Consider the following 25,085-nt stretch of genomic DNA (forward strand, 5'->3'; position numbering starts at 1 on the left):
TCAGCAGCAGTGAAATAGTTAGTTTCCATTTAAAGTGGTATCTTTAGGTTTCAGTGTCAACTTGCTATTGCAATAAAAAAGTGCAGTTTATACCTCGCACAGCTATTAGTTTCTGCTTGTTTGTTGATACAGAAAGATTATATTCACAACAACTTACAATGTTCAAGTTTTCAAGGTTCTCAATCGTGAGGACTAGAAACAGTTTAAAACAGACTATATTCTGGGGAACTATTCTGAGGCAGGGATGGGAAAGATATGGATTCAGTTCTAAATTATGTTCTTATACCGTAAACAGATTCCTGCCTACAGGTCAGAAAGGGGCTTGTGTGTCTTTGCTGATAAAGGACTGTATGCAGAAAAGCAATCTGTAGCACTGAAAACTAATGTTCAGAGCCTTTGGAGGGGATTGTTAATAAGTATAGATAACTCAGAACTTTTTAATGCATTGACTGGAAGATATATATATAAATAAATATAAGAGAGAAGGCTTCTTGTCTGTTTTTTCTTCTAAAGTAGTATTGAACTAGGAAATCAATTGGAAAGAAATGCCATCCAATACTGCCAAAATATGTTATTTCTAATATTGCTGGGGTTTACTTTAGCAAATGATTTAACATATGTATAATTTTGGTGTAGTTTATTATTTACAACAATCTGATACTTAATTTGTATTCATTGATTATAATTCATTCAGGCAGAGTAACAGTTCAAGGTACTTTTGAGGCCAGGTTGCTACAGTAAGAGGAATTTCAGCTGGTGTAAAAAGACGTGAGACATTGTCATGTCTTGTACTATTTCAATATATTAAGTAATATAATCACTAATAAAAAAATGCTCTACCAGAAACTCCATAACAATAACTATCTCACAGAAAGATGACAAATTCCCTTCTTGGGAATGAAAACTGATACACAAAACAAGCAGCAAGACTCAAAGAAACTGGAATTGTACAAATAAATGAATTCTAAACAAACAGAATGCTTTGTCTGTTGAAATATGTACATGCTTCATCTTTAAATCTTATCCACATTATAAAACATTAGATTATCACAGTATGCTACCAGAAACAGAAGATACTTTATGGAAGAAAAGACAGCATATGGAAAGAATTAAAAAAAAAAAAAAAAAAAGGAAATAAAGTACAAGTGTTCTGTATAAAAACAAACCATAGTTGTTAGTTTGTTTTCTCCCCCCATCTGTCACGAGAAAGCTTTACAGCACATCCCTTCCAAAAAAATTCTGGAACAGTAGTTGCAGATGACATGGCAAAATAAAAAAAGACTGACCACACAGACACCAGAAAGTGACATGTGAAACAGCTATGTAACCACAATTCTTTTCATTTAACTGTCAAAAACTAGCTTTGCTAACTGATAAGATAGAGACAAAGAAGGTTGCATACCTGAAACTAAATTCTCTTAATTCACTATTTCCACAGATTCACACCAAGCTGTGCATCACATTGTGGGCATTCTAAAGCTTTAAAACTAATAGCACCATTCAGGGCCTCATAGTACAGCATGCTCTTTAGGAATTTATAGAAAGAACATCTCAACTTCAAAATCCCCTGCTTCAAGGAATCTGTGAAGTGGCTGTTCGGAAGAGTTTGATAGTAAGGACTAGATGTTACAGATACTGAAAGCTGCTCTAGCTGTGGTAGAATTAATTTAAATACCTTCCTGAAAAACAACTTCAGTTTTGTTATAACAACAATACGCTACATAATTGTACAGAATACCTAGCTTCTGTTTAAAAAAAGATGATTATTCTTTTTCTTAACTGCTAGGTCTGCAAACTTGTTGTGGAATCGGAAAATCAAAGTGAGTTCTTTCCCTTTGGAACATCACCATCAGTCATGATGATTCTGCAAGTCATGTTTTAATTTCATACCTGAGAACTAGATGAAAAGCTAATGGGGACTATCTGATGATCATTTTGAATTGCATCTTTTAAAGACTTGCAGCTTTCATATGCTGAAGATCCACTAGGTCCTGATTTAGACAACTAAGTCAAATTTAAACATTTAAATTAACAAGTCCAAAACTAGTGGTTCCAGTTTCAACAAGCAGATGTAAAAAGAGCAAGCTGGGGAAGAGTCTGTGGGTCTATTTACAGAATTGCTCTCAGAGCCAATTAGTGGCCACTTTGAGCTATGAAATCCCTAACCACTGATTTCTTTTCTAAAAAGTAACAGATTACGGCACGGCTTGAAAGTCACAGAATGTGGATCTGTAGATGCAGTATGAAGGAAAAAATATATCTAGGAATATTAAATGTGCAGAAATTTTAAATGTTTCCTGTTCTTACTAACTGTAGCTTTACCTTTTCAAAGCACCATGCAAATGTTATTGGTTCTCATAACACCTTTTTAAGAAAGAAAGAATCCCCATTTTACCAAGGGGGACCTCTCAAATACAGAGATTAAGGGAGAGATTTTCAAAGGCATAATGGCACAATGACTTTAGATGGTAGTTAAGGCACCTGCTATTTGTGCCTTTGAAAATCTCACTGGTAAGTAATCTGCCATGTGCCACTCAATGATAGAGTTGGGATTAGAGCTCAGAGGAGTCCAACTCCCAGTCCCATGTTCAATCTAGTAGCTGTTGTAGCCTATAATTGCCAGCTTTCATGCACTAAATAAGCACTCCGACTTTCATAATAAGCCAAAAATCAAGTTAATCCCATTTCAAAACAAGGCCAAAACAAGTCAATCCCTAAAAACCCCAACACTCTATGTGACTAGATCCCCCCAGCGTGTATCTGGGGCTGCAGTGGGCCCGCTGTGCACCCCTGATTCTCTTCCCCCACCCCAGCCCCTGCTAGTCCCTTGCCCCTGCCTGCCTGGAGCCGATCAAAAAAAAAAAAGCAACAAACTACAAGCCAAACAAGGAACAAGCTACAAGCCAAAAACTAGCCAACAAGTAATTCACAAGAAAATTAAGCCAAAAACAAGCCCAATTTCTGCGTTTTTTTCCCATGGGTTTGGCATGTCTGTTCAGCCTCCTTACTCAAGTTTCTTGTGCATTTTCTTCCATTAGGAAAATAATCATTGCTCAACTGGTTCAGTCTATTATTTAAAATACTTCCTATACATTTATTTTCATGTAACACCTACAGTGTGCTAGGAGTTTTATAAATAAACTAGGAAAAGAGAAGTAAAGATCCTTGTCTGGTGGTACTTACAATATAACTAATATCTAACTAAAAAATGACGAACCTGAACTTAACTATTTCTCTGCCCAACTAACTTTACACCTCAGATATATCTGAAATAGTTTCTGAAGTGACAGTTGAATGCATTTTCCTTACCCCATTTCCTTTTAGTGAAATAGGCATCAGCACTAGGGTCATTAAAGTGTCTGCTCATCATAGTCTCCCCGCCAGCATGAAAATCGTATGCAAACACAAGAGCTTAAAAATAAAAAGACTTGTGAGTGACAACAATTAACAACACTAATACAGGTTTTCTCAGCCTATAGCTCATGATCTAAAAGCAGGTTGCCGGAATACATCAAAAGGTTGTGGGGCTGGCTGAACTCAGCTCCCCACTCCAAATATTGTGATCTGGTACACAGGGGCACAGAGCTGCTCAAGTCTGGCCCAGCTGCCCCTCCGTCATAACAATGGGGGGCGAGCAAGGCCAAATTTGAATGTGTGATGGCTGTGATTCCAGGCACCAGGTCACAATACCACTTACACAAATTTGTCCTGGCTGGCTCCTCACAGGGGAGACAGGCCAAACCTAAGCGGTGCTGTGGCTCCAGAAATCTTAATGTACACAGAGCATAGAGCTGAGCCCATGCAGCTATAGGAGACAGTAGCTGTGAGGGAGCGGTAGGTGTCACATTCTCTGTTAGCTACTGGCCCCTTGATGTATTCCCCCGCCCCACAGGAAGGTGACTGCCTGTCTTCCATCCTGCCCCCCATCCCAGGCCCCCTGATGTATTCCTCCTCCCACAACCAGGCAAATCCCCCTCTGTCATGCCACCCATCATGGTTACCAGCTACCCAGCACTTCCCCCACTGCACCACCAGCCCCTTCTGCCCCCAACTCCTTCCCTCAGATCCCCACTTTATCCCAAAGATGAAAAATCCCCACCCCACCCTTTTAACCCACGTGTGGGGGCTGTGTTCCCATACCCCTCTGTACTCCCTCTGTCCAACACTGCACCCACACCCCTCTGCTCCTCCAATTCCTTCTCCAGCACCCCTGAACCCTCAACCCCTTCTTCATTACACCCCCAAGTCCCCAAATCCCCTCCCAACCCAGTATCCTCTGAGGTGTATATACCAGAGGTGTATACCAGGCGGGGGGAGCCGGGGATGTTTTTTTGGAGGTGTCAGCTCACTGCCAATTCCCCAATTCCATTGTGGAGCATCTGGAATCTTAGCTCTGAGTCCCCACTCCCACCAGAGGAAGGGGGGTTACAACTGGATCTCGGGGAGTCTTGGGGATATCTGTCTCATGATAGGCCATCAAGGGTTACAAATGGGTCCTCAACCCAAAAAAGTGAGAACCACTGCCCTAATACCCTCAAAATTACTTCAACAGTTTAATTCCCAGAAACTTACAATGTTCTCCAAATGCTTTAGTGGTAAACACTTCACGCAGAGTTACAATATTTGAGTGTTGAATTTTTTTCCACATGTCAACCAATACCATGCACTTTGTGTTAACAAGACGGAAACCTGAGAAGAGAATAAAACCCACACAGTTTAATTACATCTATTCAAATGATTTTAGGATCCATTAGACTTGTTTAAAAAACTTTGGTCTCTGTTCTGAAAGTACTGAGCTGCCACCAACAGAGGCACACCAATATAAAACTTTGCTTGCTCATTTCCAACACTATGGACTGTTATCTAGGCCAAACCCTGCTCTCTTATTCCAACAGAATGATTCATTTCAAAGCCAATTTAAGATTTATGCGTAGTATTATAGAAGTGCAAATGTTTTAGGCTTAAGTATAGGTAGCATTGAAGTTTAAAAAGATTACAACTTATTATTTCCCTCACCATGTATCCTCCGAAGGCAATATGGCAGATCATCTTTGCTATTTACAGCTTTGTAGCATGATGTAATGTACCCAAAGTTGCTTGTTTTCTGTATCCGATTGGGTGGTGGCAGTGGTTCTAAAGGGAAAAGGCTGTGGTAGCTGTCAACTTCTGTAGGGACTGCTAAAGCAGTTTATAGAAATATATTAGACACTAATTGCATTTGTAAAATAAATATTACAGTAGGAAAGAAAATTTGACTATTAAGATGTCAAACAATACTTTGTGTTGTGTCTCAGATACATGCAACAAAGTTAAAATTCATAATTCTATCTTTGGCACAAATATGGTTTCCTGTGAGATATTTTTGGATAACAGATATATGTGCTTTCTGAAAAATAGTCTTGCCATACTAAAAGTAAACAAGAGAAGTAAAAGCACTATGTGCCATGAAGTACCAGCTTCATTCTAGCATTAAACCAATTCATCCATAAATAGTGGGGAGCAGTACATTGGCAGCTCCCCAACAAATTGGGATCATCTTTTGGTCTGCCTCAAAAATTTACTCTCTCTTGCAGCTACTGAGGATGAAGATATGAAGGGACATGGAGGACCCCCAGTACTCACACAAGCCTTGTGAATATGAAACCCCCCAGTCAACTCTTGACTTCGTTACGAGAACAGCAGAGAATAGCAAAGACAGTTTTCAGAATGAATACACTATTTTGTTTGAAGAGTGAAGGGAACTGGACAGCTTATAAGACATCTAGGAGGACAGTTGAGACTAAGAAACTAGGCTGTGTTTTACAATGTGTCATTTAATGTGCTAACACTTGTATTTTAGTCCCAACTTTGCACCTAGATAGGGCAAACTGAATAAAAACACGCTAGCTGACTGCAGTCAATGATAAGTTTTCCAAAAGACTGACCACAATGAGCAACTGCACAACATCCCCAATCTACACTAGGTGCAAAATCTGTCAAAAATCATGTTAATTAGCATTTTAAAACACAATATATCTTACTAGTCAAGACAGTCTTGGAAAAACAAAGTCTTCTAAACAAACCCACATTTACCAAGACTTGTCTACATGGAAACTTAGTGAGTGGCAAGCCAGGCTGTGAATACTTAGCATACAAGCCTGTGAGCATTAAGTGGCCATGTGGACCCTGCTATGGTGCACTAAAAGTTCTGAAGTGAGCTTTGACGTACTCTTGTTTCAAATGGCAGTATCAAACTTTAGAGTGTAGTAGCAAGGGCCAGACATGCAGTTAGTGTGGAGCAGGCTAGTATGCTGTGGATTTACATCCTGGCTTGCTGTGCACTAAGTCTCCCTGTAGATAAGCCCTAACTAGTAAAGGCACTGAGTTTAAACAAGGTTTTACTCCCTCAACTCATCTTCCTCTGTTTAAATCATTTAGTGAAGTCAATTCTGTATGTATCTATGCAGGGGGAAAAACAAAAGGCCAAGACAACAGGTTGATGGACTTCACAAGCACTGAGGACCACTGGGCTCAAGCAGAAGTTGGGGGAGGGGCTGCTAGGGAGAAAGTTCTTATTAAAAAGTAAATACCTTTGAGTAGAAACAAATATTATGGATGTTGGTTGAATGCCTTTATTTAGGAAGAATTTCTCAAAAGTGATCCCATGCAAAAAGTTCCTCTAAAGTATCACAATAAATGCTTATTACTAAACGTGTGGAATTTTACTTGTTTTTCCTCGTTAAAATACTGCCTTGGTCTGGTTTTATACATACAAGCTCCTAGAACAGTTTACCTATTTCTTGGTGGTGAAGTGGCACTCTAAATATTCCTTCATCTAATGCCTCTCAAGATATCTGAATACAAAGGAAAAGATTGCTCAAGAACTTCTCCCATCAGCATAGGTAATGTCTACACTGAAGTGTTGCAGCTGTGCTGCTGTAGCATTTTAAGTGTAGACATACCCGCAGTACCCAAAGCTGAAGCCTAGAAACATAGTCAACTTGATGGGTTTAAAAGTCCTTCTCCTGATGATCTGCATACATATTCACTTTTGAAAAAGTAGGCCTTAGCTGCTGTAGTCACCCAATAGAATGCGTGAAAGCAAACCATGTTTAGAGCCAACCATGCCACTAACTGGATACAAAAATCAGTTACAATGTGGATTGAGGACAGGATCTAAAAGTGAAATCTGCTCAGTGAAGTTAACTGCTTACTTTTTAAGCACAGATAAATGGTGTTAAACAGAAAACCAGACTAAGTCAGCTAAAGAATTTTAAAATAAAGAAAATATGCAGAAGAAACGGTGAACAGTAGAGACCTTATGTTTGTAAAGTGCTTTGAAGGGGCAAAGTATTAAAACTATGACGACATCTGTTATTAACAGCTCTAGTATAATCAGACCAAGTCTTACACGTCATAAAAAATTTAATTCAGGAACAGTTTTGCTAAAACATGCTGTTAATATATATTTATTTTTAACAAAGTTAGTAGTGCTATGCAATTGTGAGAGCAAACAAGACTTGCTTAGAATAACCACAGACAATTATGACTGACTTTCTAGTTACTTACCAGGGATATCTGCTTGATCAATTTGAGCCATTGTTATTAAATGTCGGTTGATCAGCTCCTGAGGAACAAATTATGTAGCCTTACAGTACAGAACATAATTTAGTTGATCATCTTTGCTAAATTTACAGCATAGTACCTAGGAAAGGTCAGGTTTCAACACTAGAATAGCTAGTTGACTTTAGGAGAACTTGCATCACCAGCTTGGAAAAATAAGGGGTTGAATCTATGGACTCTCCACCCAGATAAAACCTGCACAAAAGGGAGGCTGCTTCAGGACTACTGCTTCTCATCGGAAGGAGGTTACAATTGAGACTTTAAACAAAAAAAAAAAAGGAAAAAAAAAAAAGGAAAAGTTGCGTGGAAGAAAGCTGCAAAAGAAGCATGAAAAAGGCAGAGGCATGATACCAAGAGACACCATAACAAGTCGGAGCAACTCCAGGGGTGATCACTATCCTGCCCCAGAAGACTAGCAGGTATGCTGAAAATGCTGAGGCAGTTAACTTTACTACATTTAAATATAGCAAAGGAATAGAATTACATACTCTGTATATAAAAAAGCAAAAACAAACCACATAAATGAACATTTTCTTGATTATACTTCCATTTCAGCTAGCTGTATTCTAATCAAATTTAAAATAAAACCCCAATGCCTCACAAAATGTTTAGCATGTACAGAAATTCCAAAAGGTTTCCAATAATACATTTCTCTTCAAGTAACCTTCCTTGATAAAAAGATGTGGCATGCAGAAGGCATTACAGTTACAATTACAAATGGAACTGTAATTTTGTTTTTTGTGGTATCTCTGTTTGTCACATGATTACATTTTTAAGTCCGAAATGAAGAGAATTGTCTCAGTGGTTTTAATGTGCCTATTTCCCTTTTGTTGTTTGTAGTGGTTCAACTTTCTTAAAGACTATATGAAGATATTTAATCATTTCTACTTCAACACTATGACAGCTTACCTGTCTAAGTTCGTCTGTCATGAAGAAGGAAGGTGCATTTGCTTTGGGCTGCATATAAGCAACATGAGGTGCAGTGGGAGGGTAAATGTGATAGCTTGGAAATACCTATAAGGGAAAAAAATAATACTTATTTCCTTTAGAATTTGGAACATATCTGATTTTGATATGCGTTTATTCTGAGCATTTTTTGACCTGCAGACATAGTACGTGTGCTATGAATGTACTTCTTGCATTCTTTACATTTTTCTAATGTGACATTCACAACCAATGCAACTTCAGATGATTTTTAAATCATTTAACACTAACTGTCCTTTCCCATCTGTAAATGCAAATCTCTCTTTATCTTGCAGAAATGAATGATGATTTTTCTTGGAGGTCAACAATTTTTTTTAAAATGCTTTCTTCTTGCTGTTGTGTGAAAAACCCCACACAAATGGAAACAAGCAAAACAGACATACGTTTTCTCATCTCTTTCAGTTATAATCTTAGCTGTTACTCATAAGTTGTAACACTAATAGGTCAGCTATTCAGATAATGTGATTTTTGAGTTGACAGTACCCTTTTAATTACCCATGGATTTTTCCTACCATCTTTCCTTATAATTCCTATACTTAGTTACAACTTTTAAATTAATGGAAATTTCATCAGGAAGTCTTGTGTACATACAACAGACCAGATTCAGTAAAACATAAGGCAACATAATTCTGAGTTGTCATCAGAACACTTCCTCTCTAGTCAACCTTTTCCTAGAATTCTGCACAAAATTGTAAGTTCCAGTTTGCCATTTAATTACTCACATTATACAACTATTTAGGGTCTTGTGTGACCACCCCCACCCATCATCACAGAATTTTAGCATCTGCATGATAACTCAACTCAGTAACCTACTCCTAGTTTCAATTTTTGATGAGTCCCAATATGCTGCCTTTTGGGGGGAGTGGGGGCAGGGGAGATGGAACGTAACACGTTCAGCGTAGGAATGCAGAAATAGAACAGTCAGAAACAGCAAAGGAAAAAAACCTGCCCCATAGTGCTCTCATATCACTTAAGTAATACCCCTCAAAATTAAGATTTGGCAAGAGAAAGTATCCAACAGCTTCTGTGCCAAGTTTCAATAGAATACAAATGAGTAGCAAGATTAAACATCACTCAAACATCTTCATTTTATGAAAAAGCTAAGATAGGGTCAAAAAGGTTATGACAGTATCAAAACCAAACATACCATTCCTGTGAGAGGGGCTGGAGTTGTATCAGTGTAGAAATATGTTGTTCCACCCACAGTTTCCTTCTGAATCACCTGGCCAGTAGATGGAGGCTGGGAGACAGCATTAGTAACAGGAGTAGAGGCACTAGTAGGCACCATATAATTTGCTGGGTTTGGAGTATGACTTCTTCTTCTAGGAGCAGGAGATGTGTGAGGAGTAATTTTAGGGGAGTGAAGAGGAGAAGATCCTGCAGACAGTGACATTCCTTAAGAAGACATAAGAAAATTTTCTTGAACAAATACCTGCTTTGTGGAAATGTAAAACTAACTCAAGGCTTGAAAAACCTACCTCATCTACTTGTTCAAGACAAAATGAAATTTTGGTAGGTTAGAAGGGCCAGGAAGCTGCAACTTCCTTCTGCAGGAAGGCAGAGAGCAGAAAGGCATTAGCACCACTATTTCTTTATGAAGCATTAAGGGGATGATGTAGCAGTACAGATGGAGAAGATACATTTTTCCCAAGAAGAGGACAGACACAAAACAGTCTGAATCTTTGCTTCTTTTAAAAGGAGAGCAGGACAGTTGTGCAGGACTGGAGAACATGTGGCCTAGATGTAGGTGGAGGAATTAAGATGGCACACGGAATACAATATGTCAAGAGGGAGATAGGACTGACAGCAGAGCTTGTAGGGGCAGAACTGGTTTAGCTGTGTGCAGATAATATAGGAAATGAAAATGTGTCAATGTATATTAGCACTAAAGTCAAGTAAACAGTCAGGAAGGTTTTTCAATTTAAAGCAGTAAGCACTTTAAAGAAGCTGCAGTAAGCGCCACCAGGACCCTACACCCCCTCCTGTACTCCCAACCCCCTGCCTCAGCCGCCAGATCCCTACCACACCACAAATCCCTTATCTGCAGCCCCATCCAGAGCCCACACCCTCAGCCAGAGCCTGCACCCCCTCCTGCACTCCAACACCCTCCGTTCCAGCCCAGAGCCCCTTCCTACACCCAAACCCCCTCATCCCCAGCCTCATCCCATAGCCTGCACCCTCAGCTGGAGCCCTCAACCGCACCCTGATCTCCAAGTCCTACAGACAACTTTAGAATCTCAGGGCTGATGAGCACTTTAGTGCTGCAACTGGAACAGACAGGGGCACCCTATGTTACATTCATGCTTTAGTTAGTGAGCAACTTCTCATTCAAGAATATTGCAGATAGAGATACAAGACATGAATATTCCCTGTTCCCAAATATCTTTAAATTCATTAGGAATAAAAAAAAATTCATCCAAGATTACTTTGACATTTTCAGATAGTAGAGCATTTTCAGAAAGTACAGGAGTGAGTGCAAGCCTACAAAAATAATTTCAGAAGTTTATTCTACTGGCCCCAACTACCTCATTTATAAGAAAAACCCCTGGAGTTACAGACAGAACATACATCTGGGTGAGCAGGTTAAATACAAGAAAGGCTGGTATTAGAGTGTTCCCTTTAATCTCTCTCACTTTAGGCACACAGTTTTCCCCACCAGAAACAACTTTAACCTTTCCTAATACGGCTAAAGTAAACCTTTCCAGACTTAAATATCCTCTCTGCAAAACTGTACCATAGTACCAACTATATTTACCAAGCCACATGACGAGCTACAAAAGTGAAAATAGATTCTACCATGTAAAATGCAGCCCATGTTTCAATTGTGTATAGCTTTCAAATATGTTAATAGATATACATTTAATTTTTTATCAGAAAGTCACCAAAAGTTACAAGACAGATTATGCTACACTGTGGAATAATATAAACTTTCTTGGGTTTTGAAAATAGCTAAAATTTCATCTGAAACAAGTGTATTCTGATGGTACTATTAAAAGCTATTTACTAAATTTGAACTCTAGCTTTGGTTCTAGTAAAGAATTTTTAGGCAGCTCAAAAGACATGCATAATAAGTTAGGCCTATTTCTTTCCGTCAACAAAACTGGAAGATTTCCTCAGAAAAAAAATTGATCTTTTACAAAAACCCTGAAAAAATCTTGTGACTCTCCCAAATTCTAAAACATGATTATCTTTAATATGTCATCTTATGCATTTTTTCCTCCATTGCTGAGGTAAAGTCTACCAGTTCATTGTCCTTAGGATATATAGGATGCAATGTGAGCCATATTGGATTTCTGGCATGGCAGCTTGCTTTATTGTGGCAATACATATTGTATTTTGTGTAATCAAAAATGGAAATTATAGATAGGTACTTCTGAATGACTAGATTCTAAATGGCTAAATTTAATACTTTGAAGTATTCCTAAGAGGGGCTATATGAAGCCTTCCACAGAGTCCTGATCTGTTTTTTTGCTCTTTAAGTATTTCAAAACAGAAAGAATAAACCCTGCCTAAATTGTACTAGTTTGTTCCAGAATGTGTGATTACAATTCAATTAACTCTTCCACCACAAAGTGTTATGCTATGAAGTTAACATCCATATTTATGCTGCAAAGAAAAGCAAAATTTCTCCTCTAAAACAAGGAGTACCCACCAATACTTAAAGTGATTGAATAGTGGTTAAACAATTACTGCATATTATATTAAAAGACTATAATTTTAACAAGAGAGCAGATATGAAGGTTCTGTATTTTCTCCCACTTTAATGTGAAGAGGAGATAATGATTTCACAGGAAACAATATACCAAGTCAAATATGGAAGGAAAGCCAATGAAATAATGGCCTGCAAAATCAAAATGAATTTCTTACAATTTATGTCCACTACACAATTCTTTAAACCATGGAGAGATTTGAGTATGTCTCTTCCATCCTGTTTCAGTTATTTTATGCCATAAAATGTTTGACAATTATTTATTAATTAAAAGCATTTATTACTGAGTGATCCAAAACTATACCAAAGCAATTACTTCAAAGAGTTTACAGAAAAAGAACTAACGGAAATGAAGTGTGTGCAGTTGTAGATTGGAAAAATGGTTGCCACCACTTAATGAAATAATGTCTAAGACTGCTTTATGTGGTGAAGTTTAATATAGAATATCTGTAAACAGCAAAAGTTATATTGTACTGTATATCTTGTTGGTTTGGGTATAAATATAGTGCAGGGTCTGTGTTAAAAGTATGCTATGAACATCTGTTAAAAAAGTTTCTCAAAACCATTCTCATGGGGCCAATAAAGCAATGTACCACCCAGCTGTGGTTATTGGTATAGTTTCATCCATTTTTCAATGATAACAAGATATATTTCCATTTGCAGTAGTCAAATTAATACATCTAATGTTTAGAAAGTTATGTTTATTTAGCAAAGCAAAAAAGAGAGGAGGGAAGGGAAACGAGAAAGGGATGATCATCATTATACAATTTTGCATACTGTATTATGCTTACTAGTCAAAATCTGAAATGCGAATGAAGTTCAGCCCTGCACTTTGGTTTCAGGAATTTGACAGCTTGAAGGAATAAATTGGTCATCAGAGTATCCAGCCTGGAAACTAGACTCTCAGAAACTCTCTCATATCAAGCTCCCTTACTGGAGTGGTAGTCTGTTTTGCCAATGCACATGTTCAGTGAAACAGTTGGAGATAGAAAGGGTTTTTCTAAAAATCAGAATCCTGTGGCACCTTATAGACTAACAGACATTTTGGAGCGTGAGCTTTCGTGGGTGAATACCCACTTCGCCGGATGCATGTAGTGGAAATTTCCGGGGGCAGGTATATATATGCAAGCAAGTTAGAGATAAGGAGGTTAGTTCAATCAGGGAGGATGAGGCCCTGTTCTACCAGTTGAGGTGTGAAAACCACCATAGGAGGACGAAATGGTTTGTAGTTGCCAACCATCACAGTTTTGTTTAATCGACTGATGGTGTAATTTGAGAGACTGAAGCCAGCAGTTTTCTCTTTGAAGTCTTGGTCTGAGTTTTTTTGCTGCAGGATGGCCGACTTTAAATCTGCTATAGTGTCGGCAGGGAGGTTGAAGTGTTCTCCTACGTTTGTATAATTGCATTCTCAAATCGATGTGTGTTCCGATTATCCTTTCGAGAGACGTCAGTTTGGCGATGTAAAGCAGGGGGGCATGTCGATTGATGGATATTATAACTTGGTGAGATGCAGGTGCCAATGAACCGGTGTGGTGTAGTGACGTTGGTCTGTGGATCGGGTGTCACGGTGTAAGAATGTGGCAGAGTTCGCATTGAGGTTTGTGCAGTGGAATGGTTTCTGAGTTAGGGAGTTCACTGCGTGCGTGTGTGCAGTTACTGTAGAATGATGCTTCAGGGCTTGGCAGGTTGTCTGTGGCACGGACTGCTAGCCACCAGCATGTGAAGATGTGGAATCATTGCCAGGATGGGTTGTAGATCCCATACAATGGACTCACTAAAAAGACAGAGACGCTACATTATCACTTCATCGGCTCTACATAAGGAAAAGGACTCTAATGTCTAAACTCCTACTTGCACATGGGGCCACAAGCCAGTGGCACCGCCTACACCATACCAGCAATATCGTCTATCTATCCAACACACCTGACCCAGAGAAAATCGTCTATCTCGGGGACCTCTTTCGTGCGATGCCACCCCCACCACGATGATCCACGTCTTGGGCGATCTGGAAAGCCTACTTTGGACTCTCTACTCAAAGAATCCTTCAGGACAAACACTGTGAACAGCGCCTGATACACAGATCCCACACCCCACACCTCACAGCACAAGAGAGAACTCACAAATGGACTCCTCCGGAGGTCGAAATGACAGTCGGACCTACAATTGATAACTTCCGCAACGGGCACAGGCAGAAATTGTGGAGAAAACAAATCGTTTGCTCATACCTAAGTGTGCAAACCGCAATGCCACCACAGCTCATAAACCACTGAAATCATCATCAAGGGCTGATAAAGGAGTGCGTTGTCATCAATGAACACGGTCTTAGTACAAGGAGGCCGCCAGACATTACTCTCGCAAACCAATTCTACAAGGCCACTCCCAGCTCCACTGAGGAATACACCCTAAGAAACTGCACGCATCTAACTCAGGACACTCCCTAACACTAATACTGGAACAAATCAACATACCTTTAGACCCCCGACCAGGGTTATTCATCTACTATCCAGAACAACCCCGGAAATCCGGAGCCCCCAATCATCTTGGGCATTGGACTCTCACTGAAGGACTGTCTGGATATGGGACTCTCTACTAACCCTATGCCCAGCACTCCTAGCTATCCATGACACCAACTAGAATTTCCGTGGCATTGGTGACTCCAGAAAACACCATCCTAGCCACATGGATGTAGTGGCTCTCTACACAAGCATTCTCACATACAGATGGAATACAAGCTGTCAGGAAACAGTATCTGATGATGCCACAGCAACAACTGGTCCTGAGGCTCTGTGCCTTTAGTCCTCACCACCAACTATTTCTCAGAGATTACAACCCTCTGGAAATGAACCACACTTCGACGGCCTTGGGTGGCAAGCCAGTCGCACACAGACACCTGAAGCATTTTCACCGAGTAACTGCACACGCACCATAGTAAACTACTAGTCTCAGGAACGCAATCCTGCAAAACTTAATCGCATACTCTGCCCTAATCGTAACTACACCAGTGCCCATCACAGGACCTAACTGGAATCAGCCACACCACCACCGGTTCATTCACCTGAACGGTCCACCACAGTACAGATCGCCATCAATATGCCAGTAAGCCCTCGCTATTACATCAGCCAAACTGGCCGTCTCTACGGAAAAGGATAAATGGAAACAATCCAGACTATTAGGAATGGCAATCATACAAAAACCTGTAGGAGAACATTCACCTACTGGCCACCCTATAAGCAGATCTTAAAGTGGCCATCCTGCATGCAAAAAACTTCAGGACCAGACTTCAAAGAGAAACTGCTGAGCTTCAGTTCATCTGCAAATTTGACACCATCAGCTCAGGATTAAACAAAGACTGTGAATGGCTTGCCAACTACAAAACCAGTTTCTCCTCCCATGGTTTTCACACCACAACTGGTAGAACAGGGCCTCATCCTCCCTGATTGAACTAACCTCCTTATCTCTAACTTGCTTGCATATATATACCTGCCCCTGGAAATTTCCATTACATGCATCTGACGAAGTGGGTATTCACCCACGAAAGTTCATGCTCCAAAAGTCTGTTAGTCTATAAGGTGACAAGATTCTTTGCTGCTTTTACAGATCCAGACTAACACGGCTACCCCTCTGATACTTTAAAATCAGAGTTTCTTTTTATCCTGCTGGAACAGCAGACCTGTTTGTTGCAAGAGACTTGCAACTCTGCTTTTGGTTCTGCGGGTGACTCCAGTAGGCAAGGCGTGTCAAATATCCAGCACATCTGATGGATTTATAAGGCTTGCATTGCGAATTCAGCTTTTACATCATCTAAATTTTCATATATTTTTTTAAATGTTTCCAGCCTTCACGGTAGCAAAGAAAATCGTCCCAACGTAAGCCATGCAACTAATGTAGTGCTGTCAATGTGAGTTTGCAGACTGACTGAACCTAGGACTCAGGGGTGTGAACTCCCCTGGCCACCACTAACGTAACTGAGGTGTTAATTAAAAAAAAATAACAAAAGAAAAAGGACACTAATGTCAACAACCAGTGAAATGGAAAAGAGGGTAGAAATAAAGCTCACTGGGAAAAGCACACTCCGAGAGGTGCTGCAAGAAAGGAAATGTGGAAGTAAAAGAGGAGAGAGGAAAAAACAATGAAGTACAGAAACCAGTTTAGCATATCTTCCCATTGACTGATACTGAATGCAACAATAAAGGCACTGAATGAGCAATAAGACAGATTGTAGAGCCCCTGCTCCTGTAAGCAGGAGCACTGGCTTCATTATACCTATTTACTGGGTAAGCACTCATCCATGTGATTAGGGGGTTGCACAATCTATTTTTAAAGGTTTCGTAAGTGCAATATTCTACTCTTGATCTTTACACAAACCTGCCAACGACCATATTAAGAAAATAGTAAAGCAATTTCCATCTCCTCTATGGGAGAGTTTAAAGGTCTGAGCCCTGTGAGCACCAAGATATGAGCTTTGAAGAAGCTGCTGTCAAGCTGTTTTTTTCATTCTCAGTGGGAGAAACCAATTTTATCTGATAACGGAGAAAGCTGGGAAGAGAGCTTCCAATTTTCATCTTTGCCCTCAGCAGCCTCTCTTATCTTCTAGCACATTATGTTCAAATGCATGGGTAAAGTCTTCTGGTGAGGTACGCTCTCTCTCACTTACAGCTTACCTTGCTTCATTATCAGTCACATTTGAAATATGATCCGTGTATGCTTTGCTAACCTATACTTCTTGGTGAGAGAGAGATTTCAGAATGTATTGACTAGTGTAACTATTTGCAAACTGATCAGTGATCCACTGGAAGTCTTCAAGGAGCTGACTGGTCACATGCTACTAGCCCTCCCCCTTACTTTCAGCTGCTAAGTCTTTTCCCTAGTATTTACAAGTACAGTACCTACACAGGATTTGTGAACTGGAGGGGAAGTAGGAGCTATCCATCACCTGAGGAGGTAGGAGTTAATATTCACATGTGAAATCAAAAAGTGCCTGTTACTGTTAAACTTTCACTGATATTGTTTTACATTTTCCAAGTTTCATGGTAAGTGAAGAAAAGGGAAGTGACAGGAGCGAAGAAAAGCCAGCATACTTAAAACATTCACTAATTGCTGAATTGTTGACAGTAATCTAAAAATGGCTATTAAAATATTTAAATTTGTAGCCAAAAATTTAACGTTGACTTTTATACAAAGTACTTGATTAAAAGTTGGAATTCTGCAAGTATTAACTTCTATACCCACAACTACCTAGTATTAAAAGACAGTAGAGCACAATGTTCAACTTTGCATGCTAGGGCCATGAAAAGTATGCCTTTACTGGCTTGTTTAATCAGATCTAGTTTTAGTAGTTGTATAAGTTTCAAAGAATTGCTACCCAAGTTATATAGTTAAAATTAAGAGAGATTTTCTTCATTCATATTCTTGTCACACAGCTACTTTTGCTTTTTAATAAAGACTAGTTTTATACTATAACAGTAAAAAAAGAGCAGGAAATGAAATATTGATTTTATCTTCCTTTTGTATTACAATTCACTTGGCTCAAGGCTCACAGACAATTCATGGGATGAGTGCTTTAAAGCTCTATTGTTTGTATTTAAATATTTTAATTAAAAGTGTTTTTTGACTTTGAGGATTCATATGGATAAACTGGGACAAAAAAAAAAAAAAAAACACATTAGTTTTAATGTATTCTTCATTTGAGACCTGGTCCTAAAACTCTCTGAAGTCAATGGAAGTTTGCTAGTCAATGGCTGTAAGATCCAGCCTTTAATTAGTACTTCATAACAAAGCAGATGCAGTTTAGCTACAGCACGTGAACTTTTTTTTTTTTTTAAAGTGGTGCAATTGTTTTAAAGCACCACAAAGATTTTCCACCAATTTTCTTCTTCTCGTCCACAAATTTACACTGGCACACACCATAACCACAGCCTAAAGTTAAAGAAAACCATTAGTGATGTCTCCAGCAATTGAGACATTCACATTTTTTTTTCCCCCAGAGATCAAAAACACTATATAAATTGTTAAAAGCTTCACCGGTATTCTAAATCACTGTGTTAGTTAAGGTCATTAAATTAAAGAACGTTATAAAAGTTTTTAAAAAATAATTTGCAAAAAGTTTTTGCTGCAGCAGCTTTAAATACAGAAAAGATTTGCTTTTATCTTAAGGAATCTGGTGGCACCTTAAAGACGAACAGATTTATTTGGGCATAAGCTTTCGTGGGTAAAGATAAGTGGGTTTTTAACCCACAAAATAAATCTGTTCGTCTTTAAGGTGCCACTGGACTCCTTGTTGTTTTTGTGGATACAGACTAACATGGCTACCCCAATAGTTTTTATCTTTTCCCACAGTGCCCATTACCACAGTAGCTAAATGAGTGCCAGGTAATTATATCTGCATGCACTAGGTTCCTAGTGAACTTTACAGTCTTCTGCTCTTCTTCCTTTCCTGCTGTGAGATGGTTTTGCTTAAGATTATATACAATTTTATTCTCTCTTTTCTTCTCCCTCACCTGTACCCTTCTGGTATGGTTGGAAAGCTCTCAAACTATAGAGTGTTACATCATACTTTACAGGTGGTCAAAAGAGATTACTCTGACCTCCTTTCAGAGCTCAGCCCACAGTCAAACCCCTTCAACTGAGAAGACTTTCTCCTGTTGTCCCACACTGAGATTTGTGTAGACATACCCAAGCTAGCTTTTATCTAGATCGATCAAACAGTAGTACAGCTGCTGCACCATGGATGGCAGCATGGGCTAGCTGCATGAGTTATGTACCCATGGTCCTAAGCACAGCTGTACTCAGGGGGCAAGTCTGTCCCAATGTCCCTATGGCTACACTGCTATTGTTACTCGATCAAAGCCTAACTCGGGTACACCTATGCAAGCTGCAATCACCTCTCCTGAGTGCAGTATAAACATACCCTTAATCTTGGGCTCTGTACATTTCATTCTCTCAGAGGTGCTCAGTTGTCTTGGTGGGTCAAGGATGGAGATGCAGTTTCAACAGAACAGGCCTCTGCGAGCACATCACCTCTGTGTTCCCCCTGCTAGCACCCAACATGGTTCTGTTGTCAATTCAAGGTCCTGGTCCATTATCCATTTGATGGCTTTGAAGATCACTGGTCTTGAACTGTCAACAAAACCAGATTGGAAAACAGTGAAGGAATTGGAACACGGGGTGAGGTATTTGCAGAGGCCTGGCTCATTGAAAGGCAGGCTGCTGTATTCTGCATGAGCTGAAAGCCTCTATATTGTTTACACCTTCAGCTCCAGAAAGAGGAAGATGCAGGAATTTAAACTGGAGGTGACAAATGCATCAATCACTGGTCAGATTCTTGTCTGAGCAACATTTTAAGCAAGCCAGAGGTGAAAAAGAAGGTTACTCACCTTTGTAACTGTTGTTCTTCAAGACGTGTTGCTCATATCGATTCCAATTAGGTGTGCACGTGCCGTGTGTACATTCGTCGGAAGATTTTTACCCTAGCAACACTCGGTGGGTCGGCTGGGCGTCCCCTGGAGTGGCGCCGCTATGGTGCCGGATATATACCCCTGCCGACCCAACCATCCCTCAGTTCCTTCTTGCCGGCTACTCCGACAGCAGGGAAGGAGGGCGGGTTTGGAATGGACATGAGCAACACATCTCGAAGAACAACAGTTACAAAGGTGAGTAACCGTCTTTTCTTCTTCGAGTGCTTGCTCATATCCATTCCAGTTAGGTGATTCCCAAGCCTTACCTAGGCGGTGGGGTCAGAGTGAGACGTTGCAGAATGTAAGACCGCTGAGCTGAAGGTAGCATCGTCTCTAGATTGTTGGACCAATGCGCAGTGCGATGCAAAGGTATGGATGGAAGACCAGGTGGCCACGCGGCATATTTCCTGTATGGAAACATGGGCCAAAAACGCAGCAGATGAGGCTTGAGCCCGCGTAGAGTGGGCGGTAAGATGGCCAGTTGGAACATGAGCCAAGTCGTAGCATGTCCAAATACAGGATGTCACCCAAGAAGCAATCCTTTGGGAGNCTTGGGGAAATATGAGCCAAATCATATCAAGTGCGGATGCACGCCATCACCCAAGATGAGATCCTCCGAGAGGAAACAGGTAGGACTTTCATTCAGTCTGCTACTGCGACAAAGAGTTGGGGCGTTTTACGAAAGGGTTTTGTCCGCTCAATATAAAATGCGAGCGCACTACGGACGTCCAGGGAGTGCAATTGTTGCTCCCGTCACGTTGAGTGTGGCTTCGGGAAGAAGACCGGGAGAAAGATGTCCTGGTTAACATGAAAAGCCGAAACCACCTTAGGGAGGAATGTTGGGTGTGGTCGCAACTGCACCTTGTCCCTGTGGAACACAGTGTCCGGCGGATCCACCGTAAGAGCCCTAAGCTCGGAGACTCGTCTGGCCGATGTAATGGCTACGAGGAAAGCTGTCTTCCAAGACAGGTAGAGTAGTAAGCAGGTTGCTAACGGCTCGAATGGGGGAGACATAAGTCTGGTTAAAACCAGTGTAAGGTCCCAGGTTGGGGCTGGGCAGCGTACTTGGGGGTATAAGCGCTCCAAACCCTTGAGGAATCTCTAAACAATAGGGTGTGAGAACACGGAATGGCCACCTTCTCCTGGGTGGAAGGTAGAGATAGCTGCCAAGTGTACCCTCAATGATGATACTGCTAGGCCCTGCTGTTTGAGAGACCAGAGGTAGTCCAAAATAGAGGGAATCGAGACCTCCGTGGGAATAAGATTATGCGTTTCGCACCAGCAGGAGAAAAGCTTCCACTTGGCCAGATACGTTGACTGGGTGGAAGGTTTCCTGCTACCCAGGAGAACTTGACATACCGATATACAGCAACGTAACTCTGACTGGTTTATCCATGCAGCAGACACGCCGTGAGATGAAGGGCCTGCAGGTCTGGGTGGCGAAGTTTGCCGTGGTCCTGAGTTATGAGGTCTGGGTGGAGTGGCAACGTAATTGGGTTGGCTATCAACAGGTCGAGCAACGTGGTGTACCAGTGCTGCCTGGGCCACGTTGGAGCGATCATGATTAGGCGCGCTCTGTCCCTGCGGAGTTTTAGCAGGACCTTGTGAACCAGCAGGAATGGTGGGAAGGCATAAAGGAGCTGGCTCTTCCACGGCATCAGGAAAGCATCCGAGATCGATCCCGGGGAGAAACCTTGGAAGGAGCAGAACATCTGGCATTTCCTGTTCGCGCGGGAAGCGAACAGGTCTATGTGGGGAAATCCCCACTTCTGGAAAACAGAATGAATAATGTCCGGGTGGATCAACCACTTGTGAGACAGGAAGGACCTGCTGAGTCGATCCACCATAGTGTTCCGAACCCCTGGGAGAAAGGACGCTACCAGGTCTATGCAAAAGTCCCAGAGTTGGATGGCCTCCTGACAAAGGGGAAGGATCGTGTCCCTCCCTGCTTCTTTATGTAGTACATGGCCATTGTGTCTCAGTGTTTACAGACAACACAACGGCCTTGTAAATGTTGCTGGAACGCCTGGCACGCCAGGCGGACTGCTCTCAGTTCTCGGACATTTATGTGTAATGCCAGCTCCTGAGATGACCAGAGGCCTTGAGTACGAAGGTGTCCGAGGTGAGCACCCCAGCCAAGAGATGATGCGTCCGGCGTCAGGGACATTGAGGGTTGGGGCAGATGGAACAGCAGCCCTGTACGTACCAGGGAGGGAGTTAGCCACCAGTCTAGGGAGTCTAGGGTGCTCGGAGGAATGGTGACTATCGTGTCTATTGGGTCTCTGCCCAGGTGCTATACCGATTTGAGCCAAGCTTGGAGAGGATGGAGGCGGAGTCTGACATATTTGGTTACGAACATGCAGGCAGCCATGTGACCCAGGAGACCGAGACAAGTGCAAGCCGGGAAATTCTGTAGACCTCGGATGATTGTTGCCATCACCTGAAACCACGGCTGTGGTAAGCAGGCCCTGGCTAGACTGGAGTCCAGGATAGCTCCTATAAAGTCTAACCTCTGCGTGGGAACCAGATTGGATTTTTCTATATTGATCATCAGGCCTAGACGCGTGAATAGGTCCTTGATGATGCCCACATGCTGGGTGACTTGTGTCTCGGAGGCCCCTCAGATGAGCTAATCGTCCAGATATGGAAAAACGTGTATCCAACGTCGGCGGAGATAGGCAGCGACTACGGCCATGCACTTTGTAAATACCCTTGGGGCTGTAGAAAGGTCAAACAGGAGGACCGTAAACTGGAAGTGCTGACAGTTGGCTACGAAGCGGAGGTACCTCCTGTGCGGAGGAAAAATGGCGATGTGAAAGTACGCGTCCTTCATATCAAGGGCGGCATACCCGTCTCCAGGATCCATGGACGGGATAATGGTCCCCAGGGTACCATGCGGAACTTCAACTTCATCATAAACTGGTTGAGTCCTCGCAGGTCTAGGATAGGTCTGAGACCTCCCTTCGACTTGGGGATTAGGAAATAATGGGAGTAAAACCCCTTGCCCTTTTTGTCCTTTGGTACCTCCTCTATAGCTTCCATGGCGAGGAGCATCTGCACCTCTTGCAAGAGGAATTGCTCGTGAGAGGGGTCCCTGAAGAGGGACAGCGTTGGAGGGTGGGAGAGCGGGGTTGAAATAAATTGGAGGTGGTACCCATACTCCATCGTGCATGGGACCCAGCGATCTGAAGTTAACTGGGACCACGCCAGGAGGAAGTAGGACAGATGGTTGGAGAAGGGAGGAGAAGGATCCTGGCCTGTAACTGGTACGCTGCCCTCGGGCGCACCTTCAAAAGTTAGTCTTTGGTCCCGCTAGTGGTTTCGAGGGACCTTGATTTTGGTCCCCTTGGGGTCCTGACTGTCATCTACGACTACCTCGGCCGCGCCGCCTGCCAAAGTCCTGTCTTTGTCTAGGCACAGAGTACGGGTGGGGAGGCTGGGGACAGAAAGGCCTGCATTGGGTCACCAGCGTATGCATGTCGAGAGAGCGCATTATGACCCTGTTGTCCTTCAGGTTTTGCAGCCTGGGATCAGTCTTTTCCAAGAAGAGACCTTTACCATCAAATGGCAAGTCCTGAATGGTATACTGCAGCTCCGGCGGGAGGCTTGAAACCTGAAGCCATGACATGTGCCTCATGGCAACACTCGAGGCCAGAGTCCTGGCTGCTGAGTCGGCTGCATCCAACGAGGCCTGGAGGGAAGTTCTGGCCACCTTTTTCCTTTCCTCCAAGAGGGCAGCGAACTCTTGGTGGGAGTCTTGAGGGAGTAGCTCCATGAACTTACCCACCGCTGCCCAAGTGTTATAATTATAGCGGCTAAGCAGGGCTTGCTGATTTGCCACCCGGAGCTGTAGGGCACCTGCCGAGTACACTTTGCGGCTGAGTAAGTCCATTCGCCTAGCCTCCTTCGATTTTGGGGCTGGCGCCTGCTGACCATGACATTCTCTCTCATTAACAGACTGGACAACTAGTGAGCAGGGAGGAGGATGGACATACAAGTACTCATACCCTTTAGAGGGCACCATGTATTTGCGCTCGACTCCCCTGGCTGCAGGAGGGATAGAGACTGGAGACTGTCATAGTATCGGCATTGGCCTGGATGGTCTGAATAAACGTTAGGGCCATTCTGGTGGGGGCATCCGCTGACAGAATGTCCACTACGGGGTCCTCTACCTCCGGGACCTCCTCCACCTGGAGGTTCATATTGAGTGCTACCTCCTCAGGAGGTCCTGATGGGCTCTCAGGTTGATTGGAGGAGGGCTTGAGGAGGATGTTCCTGCCACCACCTTATCTGGAGAAGAGGAAGAGGAGATGTTGGGGATGAGTGGGTCCTGTGTGGCCTCTTGCTCTTGGGCAACCTCCTGCTCCAGTGGAACCTGGGAGTCCGGTGGGTGAACTGGGGCTTCCTCCGTAGCAGTCGGAGGGGGACGGCTAACTGTCACCTCTGGCACTCGGTGCTCTGATGGGACAGAGCGGGACGGAACTACTGGTACGCCTTGGGCCTGGTGGTACGCCCAAGGTGTCCAGAATGACCACTGATGGGGGCCTTGGGCCTGGGCCTGGGCCTGGGTCTCTTGGAAGATTCTGGTGGGCACATCAGAATCGTGGTCCTGTGCATAAGAGCTGTCCGTGTGGGACGACACTAATGCGTGTCTGGATGGCCATGGAGGGGCTGAAAAGCCCTGGGCAGAGCCTCTGTCTCTAGTGGACCTTGCTCTACTCGGCACCGGGGACCGGGAACGAGATCGGGACCTGCGACCGGAACGGTGCCGGGAGGTCAACCGAGATCTTGAGGCTCGACATCGGGAGCGGCTACAGGAGTCACGGTGCCTGGTGCGGTGCCGAGAGTAGCGGGCCGGCGAACGGGATACTGAACGGTGCCGCAAGTGCGACCAGTACCGAGGAGGAAAACGGTGCCGGGACTGCGAGTGGCGTTGGGAGCAGAAGCGCTGACAGGACCTAGAACGTCTGCGGGACCGTGATTGCGAACAGTGCCGCTCTGCTGTGCCGACAGAGGATGGTCTTATCAAGGCAGGCTTGCCGATAGACTGTATTATCCGCACCGGTGGTGCCGGGGGTTGAGACAGTGTCAACTCTGTCATGGCAATCAGATCCCTCGCCATTGAGAATGTCTCCGGCGTGGATGGAATAGTAAGCTCAAACACGGCTCGCGCCGGGGAGCTGACAGGCACCGGACTCGACGGCCCTTGTGGGACCAGAATCGATGGTGCTGACGTCGTCGGTGCCGGGCGATCCGACTTAGACGAGCTCTCTGGCTGCGGTGCAGGTGGCACATAAGCAGCAGGAGTCTTAGGCTCTCTCGATCTCGGGGAGAGG

At 42.8% G+C, this 25,085-nt stretch overlaps 1 protein-coding gene across 1 annotated transcript in view; it reads right to left on the reverse strand.

Annotated features, from left to right (window-relative positions):
* Window positions 1–25,085, reverse strand: part of PAN3 (poly(A) specific ribonuclease subunit PAN3) — a 128,250-nt gene that overhangs the window by 29,493 nt on the left and 73,672 nt on the right. Inside the window, 6 exon segments of the mRNA XM_075061652.1 lie at window positions 3,310–3,411; window positions 4,573–4,689; window positions 5,017–5,178; window positions 7,549–7,606; window positions 8,512–8,616; window positions 9,734–9,981. Of these exon segments, the coding sequence (XP_074917753.1) occupies window positions 3,310–3,411; window positions 4,573–4,689; window positions 5,017–5,178; window positions 7,549–7,606; window positions 8,512–8,616; window positions 9,734–9,981 (792 nt within the window).

This window comes from Chelonoidis abingdonii, chromosome 1 (genome assembly GCF_003597395.2).
Source record: "Chelonoidis abingdonii isolate Lonesome George chromosome 1, CheloAbing_2.0, whole genome shotgun sequence".
NCBI lineage: Eukaryota > Metazoa > Chordata > Testudines > Testudinidae > Chelonoidis > Chelonoidis abingdonii.